Here is an 18,490-nt window from a genome sequence, read left to right on the forward strand (position 1 = left end):
CCCTATCCCAAGCTCACTGAGTTATTTTAAAGAAAATTCCAGGCATCATATAATTTCATCTCTTAAGTCCTTCAGTAAGAAACATAGAATTTTGAAGTTTCACTTAACAGATAAACTGAGACCCAGAGAGGAACAAGTGACTTTTCTAATCATAGCATAGCTTGTCAAAATTATCAAGTTGTTTTGACTTCCAGGCTGCCTGGCCTCCTCCCAGTTCTTGGTATTAATTTGACTGCTGGTAATACTAAAAAAGAAAGTGATTTAGAATTGTAAATGTTGGTGTTCATTCATTTTTATTTTCCTTTTAATTTTATATACATTTCTAAGTAATAAAAACAAAAATTATCACTAGTTATATGACTAATGGATATGTTAGATTTATACCAATTTTCTGATTTGTTAAATCTTTAATTCTGTACTAATAGATTTTAGAGAATTCTCAAAAATCTATTTGGAGAAATATATACTAATCTGGATGCTATTTAGATGAGAATATAGGCTTCAGAGAACTTTAAACTTCTATTCAGGGAGGTAGGTACAGCTTTTGGAAAATATTCAGATTGATTTCTTTTTCCAATAGGAGAAAAAGCATGAAGGATCATATCACATCTAGTGGGAACATACACAAGAAGACAATGTTCCAGTTTCTAACCTGGTCAAATGCCACAGGTTTTGCATGGTTTTATACAAAAATCATGTTTGGAGACATAAGTAATCTTGAATTTGGAGCAGCTCCAAAATTTAGAGGAGTGGAGACCTTAGAAAGGGTAGTGGTGTGTATAGCCGTGAAAATGCAGCTGCTGAGTATTAAAACCTCTGAAATGAGCCCACATTTGGATAATTTCTGGAAGGTAGCTAGCATCTGTTGTTAAGCAAAAAGCAGTTTACCGGCCCGAAATTCTTGTAGAACTGCTGGCCAATTTGAAATAGAAGACTCCTATTCTACCCCTTTCCCTCTCTCTTCTCCTTTAAAAGACAATTAAAAGACAGTGCAACAATGACGACGACCACAAAACTGCAACAAAGGAAACAATCAAATAAAAAACCGAGAAAGAACAGAATCCTCTCAGGTTTCTGAAATCCCATGGAACCACAAGAAACCCAGGAATTTAGAATATTTCCAAAGGCAATACATTTGGTGTGTGATGATAAACGGTTTTAATGTTGTGTTTGAGCCTACAATTTGTATCAAAGCTGTCTGTGTATACTTTCATTAGACAGGAGTAACAGACTTTGATATAATTTAAAAAATATTGTTTTCAAAGAAAGATATTTTTATTTTCTTCCATTCTGGTAGGAAGATGCTTGAAACTCTTTGGGAGGAAACTCATAGCTCTTTCTTTGCTCATGTTTTACCCCAAAGGTTGGCAACATTAGCTGTGTCTATTAAAAATAAAGGTAAGAATTCAGTTATGGCTGGTAACTATTTTCCATGATTGTTGTGGATATTTAAAAAAAAAATCTATTTGAACTTTTTTCTCTATCCAAATCAGAAAGTAAAAAATATGGGGAAGCAACAAATATGTTTACAGAGGCCTGCTAATGTCTCAAGTAGACTTCCAGTTACTAGCTGGGTTAGCTTGGGCAGGTCAGTGAACTCAGTGAGCTTCACTTTACTCATCTATCAAATGGCCTTCGGGAAGAATATGTGACGTTACAGCTCTGAAAGTTTTTTGAAAACAGTGAAGCCCCATATGGCTGCAATGTATTATAATCAAAGCCCAAAGTCTATTTGTTCATTAAAGATTCTATTTCCACATTCCTGTAAATAGATGCATCACTCACTCACCAGTCAACATGAACTGATAGGCGTTGTCAGAGATGGAGAAGATGTGGGGCGGGGCCTCCTGGCGCTTTTTGCCTCGGTAGGCAGCCACCACCTCGGGGTTGTACACCGGCAGCCACTTGTAGGGGTTGACAGTGACGCAGAACAGGCCCGAGTAGGTCTGAGAAAATCAGAAAATTTAACATGTGGGATTTATTTTCGCTCGGGGAGGTAGATGGGATAAAGAGATGTGGAGGGGCGCTCACGTAGATCATCCAGGCTGCGTAACGCTCTTTGAGGTTGTACAGCACTCCGGGCTCGTGCAGGTGGGTCATCATGGCCATGTCCTCGATCTTGTCATATTTGGGAGGGTTCATGGGGAAGACTTGGTCTTCTCTGACAGTTAGAGTCTGGCAAGTAAAATAAGACCAGTTTGTATTAATGGTTAGAGATAGGGTTTATGTTTATCTGTTTGTTTTGGTTATAAAACTATAATTGTGGACACTTCCCAATATATTATTTGGTGTCCTTTAAATAAAGACATGAAAATATGTTTATTTTAGAGTTTGATGGTAAGAAAATCTGTTTCCTATGATGAGCTAGAATACATACTACTTTGTAAAAAGTACCCCCCCTCCCACATTTCCCTGTCCCAGGTTTATTTGTCAGTTTCTATCCTTTTACTTTAATAGGTTTAATTTTTAATTTTTCCTTGCCATTCATTATTAGGAACTTCAACTTGGGGAGAAGTAATGGGGATACCAATACGTTATGTACCTAAGTAAATAGTAATTCTTTTGATAGGAGAAGTTAGTTTTTATTTCTCCCAAGTTTGAGGATTTACACTGGGAAGTGAGAAATTAAAGAGATACGTTGGACGCCTTCTAATACTACTACTGTGTTAAAAGCCCTTTGGGTAGTTGGGAAAGGGAGAAATGAGGTTACTGCTGAGAATCTCTTTTACCTTCCAAATCTGGTGTCTGTAAATGGACTAGAAGGGGGTTTGTATTGTCAATAGGCTTAAAGATTTTGAGCAAGTAAGTTTTCAACTTGAAGTGAGGAAATAGAGAAGTAAAACAGTGAATGTTTTCTCCCTATGTGTTTACTTACTGCTCCACGTTCTGTCTTTACAGTTACTTTCCCTCCTTCCTTGCTTTGTATGATGCTTTTCACATAGGATTCCTTGGGCTCCACGACAAAGACCGATGTTTTAGCGTCAAAGGGCTTGTTTTGGGCTTCAATCCGCTCCTTTTCCGATTTTCGAAGGTAAGGAGCGGCTTCACCAAAAACAGCCATTTCAGCGTCCGAACTCGCACTCATGGCTGTGATTTATTCAGAGAGAGCTCTGCCTTGGGGTAAAAATGGGGGAGAGGAGAAACAGAAACCAGAAGTTATACCTGCAAGCTAGATTTGAAATAAAAGAAATGTTTGTCAAGCCTCCATCACCTGCCTGGGCTGTAACTATTTTTCCAAGCTGTTGTTGACCAGTGTTCTAACACAGTAACACTAGCACTGGGGCTGCCTTGGAATGTGACTGCAATTTGCAGCTTCATTTTTAGGGCTTTGAAAATTTCCTTCCCAGATGGCATGTCTTGATATTTAGGGCCAGGGCATCTACAACTGAATGAGAATGGAATCCTGGCATGTTTTAATCTCTAAACAGTAACAATATCTATAGCTAAGACTGTTGTTGATGGAGTGTTTTGTAGCACCTGTCACTCTTTAATCCCCACTTTTCCTTCTGCGTAATGTTTGCATCTGCCATTTGCTAGGATGTCATAGAGTTAGGAGGGCAAGTTTGTCTTGTGCAAATGAAGCTTGATATTTTCAGAGCTATCAAAAACATCTTTGCCTTTTAGATGGCCATTTTTTTCTCTTATAAGCCAAATAGTTATTTTTAGCATCTACTTTATGCTAATAATTGGTGTTATATCTCTTTCGTGAGTTATTAAAAGACCCTCATAGTAAATCTTTACTACTCTGGTTTTTTTTGTTGTTGTTGTTTTTTGTCATTTGGCTTGTTACCAAGAGACTTAACATTGCCTTAATTCCAAAATCTCTTTTAGCATTCTCCTTTTGGCATGAGAGATTTCAACTGTCAGTTAACAGATCTAACCATAGAGAAATGAGAACTTCAGCATGAAGAAGGTTTTTCATCCTGTGTAAATTCCACAGGCTTATTTTCTTTCCATCCAGAAAAAGAAAAGGGGCAAAAGTTTGAGAGTTCATCACTTGCATATGAACCATTGTCTTCTGTTGATAGATATGTCTCTCAACCTTGGCATGTTAGATCTTGGGTCTTCCCTTTACTCTCAGGCAATTACTTGGAGGAAGGACCAGGAGCTCTTCTAAATTAGGTATGATATTTAGCACTCTGTGGGCGTAATACTTGTGGTTTTTAAATGAATAATAATAAATCTTCCTAAAAACAAATAACAGTGAATTTATGAAAAAGTAGCTAAAACACTGTGGTTTTAAAAAGATGTTTGTTTTTATTTACATTTTTAGATTAAGAAGTTTTCTGGGTGTTTAAAAATTTTTGGCAAAACATGTTAAGTATTCAGTGCTTGTCAGCAGAGGGAAGTTGGCATGGAATAGTTGGTTGCCCCTGGATGGTTCTAAGTACTGCTGAGAATTCACTGTCAAAATTCTTTCTTTCCTAAATGGTCCTTTAATTCTGGAACTCAGATGATGGTGATCTCTGAGAATACAACATTCTGAAAAAATGATTTCCCAGCATAGATAAGTGATCCTTTGGAAGCACTGTCTACTTAGATAACTGTAAAACCATAGAAATAGTGTACAGTTAAGATCTGTTCCCAACTTCATTAGGCTAAGTCCCCTCTGTCATCAATAAATGAGTAAAGCCAAGTCTTACCTCTGGAGTTCAGATGAAAAATACAGGTTCAGAAGTGTCTAACACTGTAAAACAAGAAGTTTCTTATTAGTGATGTTGTGAAATTCCAGTAAGGTAGTTACAGAATTAAAATTTCCCTGGTCTAAATCTTGGCTCTATGAAAATAAAAGTCAAAGTTGGGAGGAACAGTTTCATGCTCAGAGATGGGCAATGGGGTAAGCTACTTCTTCCCCCTTGGGTCCTTCAAGTCCCAGGACCTGTACCACTTACCTCTGGGTTCTTGGTGGCGATAAAGCAGGAGGGGTCTGTCGTGCTTATATAGGAACTAATGTGCTGATGCTGCAGCTATCTCCTCTTTGTTAGGGCAAGACAGTTGGCAGCATGAACCCTCAGAGTACTTTGTACTGACATTTGGCATGTTTGGATATAATTAGAAGTATTCATATCATTTTGAGTATGTGAACTAATCTCCTATAAATAATTTGACAGGGACCAATCTGCCGGCAGAGAATGCTTTCTAGCACGCTGGGAAGGTAATCTTTGACAGCGCCTGGTGGGGCCTCAAAGTAAGTTCCTAAGAGCTATATTCGATTTGGCAGACTCTTTGACGCATGCCTGTGGTAACCCAATGATCACATACTCAGCGACACATTGCTTTCAGGGCCCTAATCACTTTTCCTTCTTTGTTACCATAGGAACCTCCACCTCCTTCATTCCCTTGGGTCACTGCCAAGGCTCACCCTTGGAGTCTGGCCTTGGGCTGCGAAGCCAAGGTGAGAGGAGGTTCTACACTGAGTCTCCACCGTTAGTGCCCATCCGCCCAACACTGAAAAAAATTATTGTTCCATTAGAAAATATGTATTCATTGTAGGAAAAATACAGTTAAGCAAAGAGAAAAAAAAATCTGTAATCCCAAAGTGCAGATGATGCTATTTACACATATATAGTACATATATATTTTATAATCTACTTTAAAAATTATACCATAGGGATAATTTACACCCTTAATTTTTAAACAAACTGTATTATGATCATTCTTTTTAAATTAAAGTCTTTTCTTGTTTAGTGATTAGGTATATTGAGGTATAATTTATATTCGGCAAAATTTACTCTTTTTAGGTGACAGTTGTATGAGAGTTTTTGCTGCTATTTACAAAAATTTTAAACTACAGTAAAGTTCACTTCTTTTGTTTTATAGTGCTATGAGTTTTCGCATGTGCACTGATTCTTGTAACCACTGCCATAGGCAGGATGCAGAACAACTTCATTTCTATGAGTTTTGATGATACGTGCCATTGTGTAGCCTCTTACATTCTATTTATATTAAAAATTAAAGCCTTGTAGATTAGACTAAAAATTCTTCTTTGATGAACACTCACAATGGGGGTAGCTTCCTTCTCTCTAGAGGTAACCACCAGTACTAGTTTTGTGTGTAATATTACAGACCTTTTCTGTGCATTTACTAATTTATATTTTCCTAAATATAAATATTATGTTTATATGTATATAAATATTAGTAAATAGTTTATATTTACTAGTATAAGTGGGCCTGAGAAAATTGGCCCATAGGAAATTTGTAATTAGATGTTTAAAATATATTATAGTCAAAGTTGACATATTTACCAACTTCCTTTTTTCACACTATACTCTCGGATCATTCTTCATGTTAGTCCATAAATAAAAATATGGAAAAATTTCAGATGTATATAGAAGTAGAAAAAAATGCTGTAATGAGCCCATTGTACTCATCATCCAGAATTAATAATTATCAGTTCATGGTCAGTATTATTTCATATATACCCCTACCCTTTCCCTCCATTCTCAGATTATTTTGATATTACTCATTAAAAATTTTCTGCATAGACTTCTCTGTTTCTGGGTTAGAATTATTTTCTTTTTGTACAAGTTATAGAAGGTTTCTCCTTTTACATGAGACCTATTAAATTAATAGGTTAATTTGAAGAAAGTTGGTATCTTTACAATAATGAGCCTTTCAGTTGACAGGTATGCTGTATTTTCCTGTTCATTCCAAGTCTTTTAAAAAATGTTCTTCAGTCATTTTTTTCCTAGGTTTTTTTCCCCTTCATAAAGGTTTTATATATTTCTTGTTAGGTTTATTCCTAGAGGTTTTATAGTTTTTTGTTGCTATAGTGAATAGGATTTCTTTTCCTATTATATGTACTTTCTGCTGTGTTATTACCAGCATGTGGCAGATGAATTTGCCTACTTGAACTTTAGTTTTCTTATTTGGCAGCTGTATGCCAAATAAACTTCATTTCTCAGATGCTTTTGCAGCATAGGTTAAGCACGTTACACTGGGCTAATGAAATGCAAACAGGAGTTGCTGGGTGGGCTTCCAGAAAAGCTCTTCTGTGAAATAGAGCCGACTCCTCTGGTGCTGCCTTTTCCCTTTCCCCTCTTCTCCTTTTTCCTGTACAAAATACAGATGTAAAATGACTGGAGCTATAGCCTTGAAATAAAGATCAAGAGCGTTTCAGAGACAGCCTTGACGTCTATGAGCTGAAATTTTATTGTGTGGAGAAAAATATCAACTGCTCGTATTAACAAGGCACTGTTCACTCAGATTTTCTGTTATATACAAACAGCAATCCCTAACAGGTGTGGCATTTCAGAAAGTTATTGATTTTTCTATGTTATCTTTTATCTGGCCCCCTTGCTGAAATTCCTTATAACTTCTAATAATTTATTTGATTCTCTTGGGGTTTTGATGTATTATACACAAATAATCACAATTTTGTGTCTGTCTTTTGTAATTTATATGGGTTTTTTTTTCCCTCCTATTGCATTGTCTTGAGACATTTAGGGTAATTTATATGGGTTTTTTCCCCCTCCTATTGCATTGTCTTAGAGACATTTGAATAGCATTCAAACTAGGATACTTGTTTATATAACCTATATACGATAAGTGATCCTTTTCTTGTTCCTGATTTTAATTGAATTACATTAATGTTTTGTCAAGTATGATGTTTGCTGTATACTTTATATATAATTTCCTAATAATTTTAATCATAAAAATGAATTCAGCTGTTCCATTCCTAGGTGTAGGACCAAGAGACTTGAAAACATATGCTTATACAAAAACTTGCATACAAATGTTTGTAATGACATTATCCATAATAGCTAAAAAGTGGAATTCCAAATGTCCATCAACAGACAAATAGATAAACAAAATGTAGTATATCTATACAGCCATGTTCTATCTATACAGCTATATTATTCAGCCATAAACAGAAATGAAGTATTGATACATGATATAACATAGTTGAACCTTGAAAACACTATGCTAAGTGAAAGAAGCCAGTTGCAATGTGCTCACATTCTGTCATGAAGAGGCGAGTCTATAGAGACAAAAAGTAGATTGGTGATTGCCAGAGGATAGTCTGGAGAGGAGAGATTAGGGAGTAAATGCTAATGGGGTTTCTTTTTGAGGTGATGAAAATACTCTGGAATTAGTGATTATGGTTTGTGAGTCTACTAAAGCTGCTTAAATTGTTCACTCAAATGGTGAATTTTATAGAATCTAAATTATATCTAAAAAATGCATTGGATTTTATCAGTGTTTCTTCTGCATCTATTGAAATTATATTTTTCTCCTCTAACTTGTTAATGTAGTGAATTATGTGGTATGTTTCCTCAGTTTTACCACCCTAGAATTCATGAAATAAAACCTATTGATACAATATGGTTAAATTTTCTGCTGCTTTAAATTTGTTAATTTTTAATATGGGATTTCTGCATCTGAGTTCATATGGGACCAGGCCGTAGTCTTCTTGTGCTGTCATTTTCTGGGTTTGATATAGGATCATGCTAGTCTTGTAAAAATGAGCGCTTCCCATTTGTTTCTGTTTTCTTTGGCAGTGTGTTTAGGATGTAAATAATTTGTTCCATGAAGGTTTGGTAGAGTTCCTTCATGGAACTCTTTTTGCCTGTAGCCTCTTTGGAGGAGAAATCTTTTGCTCATATTTAAGATTTTTATGACTATTGATTAGCCTGTTCAGAGTTTCTACTTGTTTTTTGGGGGGGCACATTTGCAGAATTTATCTTCCTAGCAAATTGCCCATTTTTTGTGAGTTTTTAGGGATTTTGGGGGGGAAATTTTTTTGTGCATATCTTTATCATTTTAAAAAGTCCTATGTAGTCATCTATTTCTTTTTTATTCTTTGTGTATTTCATTTTACTCTTTTTATTTTAAATCATGTTTGCCAAAGTTTTGCCTTTTGTGTTCATCTTTTTAATTTCGATTTACCAAATAACTGTTTTTCCATTTTATTCTGCTTTAAATCTTATTCATTCCTTTCTTTTATTTCTCTAGGTTTATTTTGTTAGTCTGTATCACCTTGAATTGAAAGCCTACCTCATTTATTTTTATTCTTTCTTATGGTCTTATAAGTTTATTTATGGTATACATTTTTTTACTTTGGTTACTACTTTGGCTAAATCCCACAGGTTGGTATGTAGTACTCTGATTATCCTTTAATTACAATTATTTTAAAGTTTCTATTTCCGTTTCAACTCCCAAATTATCTAAAGTATGTTTGTTTTTGAATTTCCAGATGTATAAATTTGGGCTTTGGGGGGAGCATTCCTTTTAGCTGCTTATTCTTTTTATCTTGTGTGTATGTGTGCGTGCGCGCGCGCGCACGCGTGCGTGCAGTTTGTTTCCTAGTAGGTCCAGTAGGAATAAGAAACCTTATGTGCCTATGTTTGTGTTTGTGCATGTAAGTAATAAAACAATTCAGATCGCATCCAGATCAGAATATTATCTGCCTGGTAAATCTCTCATGATCCTTCTCATTATACTCTGATTTCCCTCTCCTAAAGGTAACTATGGTTTTTATTTTTTTATTTTATTTTATTTTTTTTTAACATTTTTTATTGATTTATAATCATTTTACTATGGTTTTTATTTTTATAATAATAATTTCTCTGCTTTTCTTTATAGTTTATTATCTTCATATGCATCTATAAATAATATATATACATTTTACCTGTTTTTTAAGCTCCATATGAATACACCTTTATTTATTCTTTAATATCTCTCTTCTTTTGCCCAACATTATTGTAAGATTTTCTTTCCATGAAGGTAACTATTTTATTTTCATTATTGTCACTATTACATTGTATGATAATATAATTTATTTGCTAATTCTACTATGTACAAAATTTGGGGTCATTTGCAGTTTTTTCCTGTAGGTTTTGATTTTTATATTTTGCAAGATTAGTGGTGACTGTCATTTCTGATATCTTGTTCTAGAAATAGTGGATATTTCTTTTGTGACTGTGTACATGGGTCAGTTGTTCCTCCTCTTCCTCCTCCTTCCCCTCCTCTTTTAGCAGCTTTATTCGGGTAGAGTTTTATATACCTTAAAAAGTCATCCATTTTAAGTATACAGTTCAGTGAGTTTTAGTAAATTAATGCAGCTGTGGTTTTATAGCACTATCACCAGCTACAAAAAGTTCCTTGTGCCCGTTTGCAGTGAGTTCACTTTCCAACCTAGACTTCAGGCAACCTCTGATCTAGTTCTGTCTCTATAGTTTTGCCTTTTCTAGAAATTTCACATAAATAGAATCCTACGATGTGCAGTCTTTTGTGTCTGGCTTCTTTCCCTCAGCATGTTTTTGAGTTCATCTATGCTGTTGCATGTATCAGTAATTCATTCATTTTTGTCACTGAGTCCATTGTATAGAGGTGCCCCATTTTGTTTATCCCTTCAAGTTGATGGACATTTGAATTATTTTTAGTTTGGCTATTATGCATAATGCTGTTAATAATATTTCATACACATTATTGTTTGGACATTTGTTTTCATTTCTCTTGGGTAGGTAACTGGGAGTTAAATTCTAAATTGCAGATGTCCAACTTCTTAAGAAACTGCCATTCTTTCCTGCAGTGGCTGTAACATTTTTCATTTCAACCAATAATACGAGGGTTCCAGTTTTTTTACATTCTCACCTACACTTATATTGTCCTTTTTGATTATAACCATCCTAGTGAGTATAGAGTGGTATCTTACCGTGGTTTCAATTTGTATTTCCTTAATGAATGATTTTGATTACTTTTTTGTGTGCTTATTGCCATTCATATGTTTTCTTTAGGTGAAAAGTCTGTCCAAATCTTTAGACCTTTTTAAAAAATTGAATCATTTTCTTCTTTATTTGTTAGAGGTATTTATACATAGATAGATAGATATAGATGTAGATATGTTTTGATATAAGTCTTTTATCAGATATATGATTAACAGATACTTTCTTTCAGCCTGTGGCTTGTCTTTTCATTTTCTTAATTGTGCCATTTGAAGAGCAAAAGTTTTAAATTGTGATGAAGTCCAGTTTACCAATATTATAGATCATGCTTTTGGTGTCATATTTCACACATACTTCCTAATACAAGGTCACAAACATTTTTCTTCTATGTATTTTATATTTATAGCTCTTACATTTGGTTTATATACCATTTCAAGTTAATTTTTGTCTGGTGTGAAGTAAGGGTTTAGGTTTATTTACTTTTACATATGGCTATCCATTATGTTTCAATCCCATTTGTAGAAAGACTATCCTTTCCCTACTAAATTACCTTAGTACCTTTGCTGAAAATCTTTTTTTTAAATTTTATTTTATTGAGTTATAGTCGGTTTACAATGTTGTGTCAATTTCTAGTGTACAGCACAATTTTTCAGTTATACCTTAATATACATATATTCATTGTCACTTTCTTTTTCACTGTGAGCTACCATAAAATCTTGTATATATTTCCTGTGCTATACAGTATAATCTTGTTTATATATTCTATAGATACCTGTCAGTATCTACAGATTTCGAACTCCCAGTCTGTCCGTTCTCACCCCCTGCCCCCCTGGCAACCACAAGTTTGTGATCTATATCTATGAGTCTGTTTCTGTTTTGTAGTTATGTTCGTTTGTTCTGTTCTGTTCTGTTCTGTTCTGTTCTGTTTGGTTCCGCATATGAGCGATCTCATGGTATTTTTCTTTCTCTTTCTGGCTTACTTCACTTAGAATGACATTCTCCAGGGATATCCATGTTGCTGCAAATGGCGTTATTTTGTTTTTTATGGCTGAATAGTATTCCATTGTATAAATGTACCACATCTTCTTTATCCAGTCATCTGTTGGTGGACATTTAAGTTGTTTCCATGTCTTGGCTATTGTAAATAGTGCTGCTATGAACATTGGGGTTCAGGTGTCTTTTTGAAGATGGGTTCCTTCTGGATATATGCCCAGGAGGAGGATTACTGCATCATATGGTAAGTCTATTCCTAGTCTTCTGAGGAATCTCCATACTGTTTTCCACAGTGGCTGCACTAAGCTGCATTCCCACCAGCAGTGTAGGACGGTTCCCTTTTCTCCACATCCTCTCCAGCATTTATCACTTTTGGACTTTTGAATGATGGCCATTCTGACTGGTGTGAGGTGATACCTCATTGTAGTTTTGATTTACATTTCTCTGATAATTAGTGATTTGAGCATTTTTTCATGTGCCTATTGATCATTCATATGCCTTCATTGGAGAATTTCTTGTTTAGGTCTTCTGCCCATTTTTGGATTGGGTTGTTTATTTTTTCCTTACTAAGTCACTTACATATTCTGGAGATCAAGCCTTTGTCAGTTTCATCTTTTGCAAAAATTTTCCCCCATTCTGTAGGTTGTTGTTTTGTTTTGCTTATGGTTTCCTTTGCTGTGCAAAAGCTTGTCAGTTTAGTTAGGTCCCGTTTGTTTATTCTTGCTTTTATTTCTGTTGCTTGGGTAGACTGCCCTAGGAGAACATTGCTGAGATGTATGTGAGATAATGTTTTGCCTATGTTTTCTTCTAGGAGTTTTATTGTATCTTGTCCTATGTTTAAGTCTTTGATCTATTTTGAGTTTATTTTTGTGTATGGTGTAAGAGAGTGTTCTAGCGTTTGCTGAAGATCTTTAATGATTTTTCTTATTTTAAAATTGAAACTATTTAGTGTGAGAAAGCTATTTGGTTTTCCTCCCCAGAGTCAACAACAGTTATCAGATTCTTGTGTGCCCTTAAGAGGTATTTTATGCATGTATAAGCAAGTATAGATATATATCTCTCTCCCCCTACATGACTCAATTTTTGTGAATGTTTTACATAGTGTTTTTAACCTTTTTTAAAAGACCACTGAAGAGAAAAATTAATTAAATGAAATTAATTTCTCTTTAAGATATGAATATTAAGCAATATCTTACTTAAATACATTTAAATTTAAGTTAATTTCTTCATAACAAAAGAAAGTAAACAGTAAGATTTTTTTTTTTAGATAGGGGTGAGCTTTTTTTTTGCTGGGGCAGGAAGCACAAAGATTATAATACCTTAGATTTTTTTTGCTTCCCTGAGAACTAATTTTCACTTTCTAAGAAGTGATATCACCTCCATTGACAATGCATATATTAGATGTTTGAAAAAGATTTATGTTCTCTTCATTGTTAGTTACAAAGTTTTGTTTATCTTTACAATTCAGCTTATTATTTGTGGTTTTCAAATCATCTGTGTTTTTAGTTTTGTCTACTTGATCTGCAATTTTTCTAGTAAGTATATGTTAAAAATCCTAAACTCTTATTCTCAGATTTTCAGATTTTTTGTTTCTGTAATTCAAAGATAGCTGCTAACTATCTTTGTAGAAATTTATGATCATTTCCATACCCCTTAGTACAGTGTCTGTCACATTTTTTTTAATCTTCCTGGTAGATTGTATCTTTTAAAAATAAGATATGAGCTATCCCTGCTTCTTTTAGTACTGTTTTGCTTAAATTTCTTTTTTTGCTAGTATTTTGCTATATTGTATTTGCTTTTACTTTTTGGTAGCATATGTATGGGTTACCTTTCCCATACTTTTATTTTCAACCTTTCTGAGTTATGTTATATTTAACTTTTGAAAAACAAATAGCTACTTCAAAAATCCATTGTGAGAACTTCTAATAGGTAAAGTTTTAGAGGCAACATACTGGCTGGCATGTATCTTATGGTGTGCACAATGCTTTAAATATCAATCTAACTAGTAGAGGTTATTTTGTATGATTTTAGGCAAGTCCCCTAACCTCTGTTAGCCTCAGTTCGTTAATCTGTTAAAGGAAAATAGTAAAAATTCCCCCAACCTCACAGGATTAATCTGTCTATTCAGTGAGTAATATATGTAAAGCGTCTAGCATATTATCTGGCAATGTAGAAGGTATTTAATAAATAAATACCTATTACCACTTCATTTAAAATCTTGTAAGAGATAGGGCTCTGTCACTGTGAGTCATGGGATGTCACTGGAGTCTTTTAAACAAGGTACTGACGTAAGATTTGCATTTTAAACACAGTTATGGTAGCAGCGTGGAAGATGGGTTGGAGGAGTGCAACAGAGATTAAAGAACTCACTTAAGCAGTTGTGGTGCTATTTTAGGAAAGAGTTGAGAACCTAAACTAAGCCAGTAGCTCTTGGAAAAAAAAAAAGAGGGGATTAAAATCAAGAGGCATTTAGATCGTAGACTTGACTGTGCTTGCTGCTGGTGAAATAGAAATAATTTTAGATGTTTAGGAATCATTTAAATTTATTCTACCCCAAGACAACTAAAAATAAACTGAATTTCCTGAGATTAGGGTAATGTTTCTCAGTGGAAAGAGAAGAGACTTGGAAGTAATAGACAAAGGATAGAGAATTGCAATATTAGAGTTCATAGTAAAAGAGCTCAAGTTTCCAGGAATAATAAACTTTTAGCAGACAATGAAGTAATAAGCCACCCTATATGACATCAAACATGTTTTAGAAATATGGTGATTAAAACAATGTGAAATTAGTGTAAGTGAAGACAAGTAGGTCAATAGAACATAATATACTCCAGAAACAGGCTTTTGCATGTGTGGAAATTTAGTATATGAAAAGGTGACATTTCAAATCACTGAGAGGAAAGAAAGGGCTATTTGTTGAATGGAGTTGAGACTTACTTAAAAAAAGTTAAATTAGGTTCTTACTGGACAGCATTTTAAAAAATAAGTTATTTATTAATTGAAGTCTTAAGCATTGAAACAAAGCAAAACTTTAAAAATCAAGAAGAAAGGGAGATACAAGCAAATAGAAAAAATAGCCAATAGATATAAATAGACAATTCATGGAAGAGGTAATACAAATGGCCATAAACTTGAAAATAAACTCAACTTCAGGAGGTGCAAGATCAAATAATAGCCAGTACATTTCACCCATCAGGGTGGACAAAACCCCAACTGAAAACTGTTAGCCAAAATTTCAGAAATGGAGATCTGACTGAAATAAAGAAGTATTTATTTGGGATTTGTTAGGACCATACCCCGGGAGACACAGATTCAAGAAGCACTTGAATTGTGTAATGCTGGACTACAACATGGGCGAGGTTTGTATAGGCTAAAACCCTGCAAGGTTGCATAAATTGTTAAGAATTAGAATTGGAACTGGTAAGAAGTAAGGGTGCTTGTTAAGCTAGGATTGGTTGGGGTCTGATTGTTACATGGGGGGTGTATTTTGAAACTGTAATAAGATTGTAGCTAGCAGCTGCTAGCAGATATTGTTGTGAAAACAGCTGGTGGTGTGCTTGAGTCTGATACAGCTCAGAGAAAACTCAGGTTCTCAGTGATGCAGGAATGTGTCTGAAACTACATCCTCAGTGCCCACCTAGCTCCATTGTGGATGCCTGAACCATAGTTACTCCATTTTGATTTTTAAATGCGCTTAAATATGTCATCAAAATCGATAGTAGCGAATGCTGGTGGTGAGGAGTGGATGCTCTTATATGCTGTGGATAAGGGTGTAAAATTTCAGGGCCATTTGTTACATTTTTTGAAATTTAAAATGGCAATACTGTCCCTTCCTATTCTCTTTCCTAAGCACAGCAGGACAGGAATGCCAAGGCTGTGCATTTAGCATTTCCTCTAATAGCAAAACTTTCGAAACAAATGTCCTTTCAGTTACTTCATCTGTGGTTAATTAACTGGCCACCTGTTATGGTGGTGCTCTGGTTATGGGGTAAGTGGTTGAAACCTAACCCTCACTTTAATCTGAGCTTGGATCAACATAGTATATTTTCCACTTGTTTTCTCTGAGATGTAACCATGGAAATGGAAACCTTTATTTAAAATAATAATAAACAGTAAAGAGTTTTAATGGGCAATATATAAGAAAACTAAACTGTGAGATATATTTTGTTGAAGCTTATTTATTGATATATTACAACCCTTCTCCAATGCAGATAGCTCTTACACAATTCTTTTGTGACAACTCATTTCTTTTGGAGTAAAAGCTCTTCCAAGGTCTTGCTTATATCCCTTGCTCTTGCTCTTCTCATTGGTATCTGCTTACAATTAAGCCCAGAACCAGCATTAAGTTACCGTATCTAATGATCCTTCTGCTCTGAGAGTCCTTGCCAAAAATTAGCTTACAAGTCTCAAGATTCTCTTTGCTCTAAGAATTTATCTATTTTCTCTCTCCAGTGAGGAAAAGCAGAGGCACTACAGTCACTTAAGGCATCTCTCCCTTTTCTAATATGAAACTCTGTAATCATCTCATCTTCAACCAAAGGAAACAACAGCTCTCCTTTCATAAGACTCATGCCAAAGAGGAATGTTGTTTAGATTCGTCTGTGTTCCGTGTAGTTCGTTTCTTTTTATTGGTATTCCGTTGTGAGGATATACTGTATTTTGTTCATCTATTCTCTTGCCTGTGGATATTCTTATCTTATGTGGATGTATATTTTATTTCCTTTGATTAAATCTCATGGAGTAGAATAGCTATATCAAAAGGTGTATAGGTACATATTTAATATATAAGAAATGGCCATATAATTAAAAAGTGATCAAACCATTTTACATCCTCGCTAGTAATATATGAGAGATGTAGTTGCCCAACATCTTTGCCAACATTTGTCATGGTCAATCCTTTTATTTTTAGCCATTCTTATGGATGTGTAGTGGAAACTTCTTATAGTTTTAATCTGTATCCTCTAGACCAATGGTACTGAGCATCTTTTAATTTGGTTATTGGACCTTCACATTCTCTTCTTTTTGAAAGTGTCTGTGAAGGTCTTTTGCCTGTTTTTATTGGATTGTTTGCTTTTTTATTGGATGATAACAATATATAAGTTTTATGTGTACAATATTACATTTCAACTTCTGTATGCATTACAGTGTGCTTACCATCAAAGGTTTAGTTTCTGTCTGGTCACCACACATTTGACTCCCTTTACCCATCTTGCCCTTTCCCTACCCCCTTCACCTCTGGTAATCATTATGCTGCTCTCTTCTCTGTATCTGTGTGTTTGCTTTTATTTGTTTTGTTTTTATTCCACATATGAGTGAACTCATACAGTGTTTGTCTTTGTTCACCTGACTTATTTCACATAGCATAATACCCTCAAGGTCCATCCATTTTATTGTATATGGCAAAATTTCACCTTTTTATGGCTGAGTAGTATTCCTTTCTTTATATACCACATCTTCTTTATCCATTCATCCATCAGTGGGCGCTTAATTTCTTTTCATGTCTTGGCTGTTGTCAACAAAGCTGTGATGAATGTAGAAGTGCATATATCTTTTTAAAAATATTTATTTTTTATTGAAATACCATCAGTTACAATGTGTCAGTTGCTGGTGTACAGCACAATGTCCTAGTCATGTATATACATACATATATTCGTTTTCATATTCTTTTTCACAAAAGGTTTTTACATGTCTTTTTGAATTGGTGTTTTTATGTTCTCTAGATAAATACCCAGAAGTGAGATAGCTGGATCGTATGGTGGTTCTATTCTTAACTTTTTGAGGAATCTCCATACTGTTTTCCTTAGTGGCTACACCAATTTACATTCCCATCAACAGTGCTTGAGGGTTCCCTTTTCTCCACATCTTCACCAACCTTTGTTATATCCTGCCTTTTTGATAATAGCCATTCTAACAGGCTTGAGGTGATGTCTCATTGTGGTTTTGATTTGCATTTCCCTAATAGTTAGTGATGTTGAACATCTCATGTGCCTGTTGGCCGTCTGTATGTCTTCTCTGGAAAAATGTCTAGTTGACTCCTCTGCCTATTTTTTAATCAGTTTATTTTTCATTCTTGTATGAATTCATTATGTATTTTTGATATTAACCTATTGATGTGTACATGATTTGTAAATATCATCTCCCATTTGGTAGGTTGTCTTTTTGTTTTATGAGTGGTTTCCTTTGCAGTGAAGAGGCTTTACAGCTTGGTGTAGTTCCATTTGTTTATTTTTACTTTTGTTTCCCTTGCTTGAGGAGACATGGATATTAAATCTTTGAATTTTTGGTATAATTCACAAAGTCATCTGGTCCTTGACTTTTGTTTTTTGGGAGGTTGTTAATTACTCTTTAAATCTACTTACTAGTGATTGGTCTATTCAGATTTTCTGTTTTTTTCATGATTCAGTCTTGGAAGGTTGTGTGAGTCTTAAGAGTTTATCCATTTCTTCTAGGTTGTCCAATTTGTTAGCTGTTCATAATATTCTCTTCTAATCCTTTGTATTTCTGTGGTATCCATTGTTATTCCTCTTCTTTCATTTCTGGTTTTATTTATCAGAGAGTGTTCTCTCTTTTTTTCTTACTGAGTCTAGCTAAAATTTGTCAATTTTATTTATCTTTACAAGAGCCAGATCTTAGTTTTATTTATTTTTTCCTGTTGTCTATTGTATATTATTATATATTTACATCTTTTAATGTTACAAATCCAATAACACGTTGTTATAATTATTACTGTACTATCTGTAGTCGATTTCCTTAGCCCAATATAGCTTTGCTCCCATACAGCTCCTTTGTGCTGTCTTGACCATTACAGTGCAGGTATATTACCTTCCTCT

The 18,490-nt window shown here is 34.5% G+C and overlaps 1 protein-coding gene across 1 annotated transcript in view; it reads right to left on the minus strand.

The window, feature by feature from the left end:
- Nucleotides 1–4,992, minus strand: part of MYH8 (myosin heavy chain 8) — a 28,433-nt gene extending 23,441 nt beyond the window's left edge. Inside the window, 5 exon segments of the mRNA XM_032498793.1 lie at nucleotides 1,790–1,946; nucleotides 2,032–2,175; nucleotides 2,876–3,114; nucleotides 4,644–4,687; nucleotides 4,893–4,992. Of these exon segments, the coding sequence (XP_032354684.1) occupies nucleotides 1,790–1,946; nucleotides 2,032–2,175; nucleotides 2,876–3,085 (511 nt within the window). The 5' untranslated portion in view covers nucleotides 3,086–3,114; nucleotides 4,644–4,687; nucleotides 4,893–4,992.
- Between the last annotated feature and the right edge of the window lie 13,498 nt (nucleotides 4,993–18,490).

This window comes from Camelus ferus, chromosome 16 (genome assembly GCF_009834535.1).
Source record: "Camelus ferus isolate YT-003-E chromosome 16, BCGSAC_Cfer_1.0, whole genome shotgun sequence".
NCBI classification, from domain to species: domain Eukaryota; kingdom Metazoa; phylum Chordata; class Mammalia; order Artiodactyla; family Camelidae; genus Camelus; species Camelus ferus.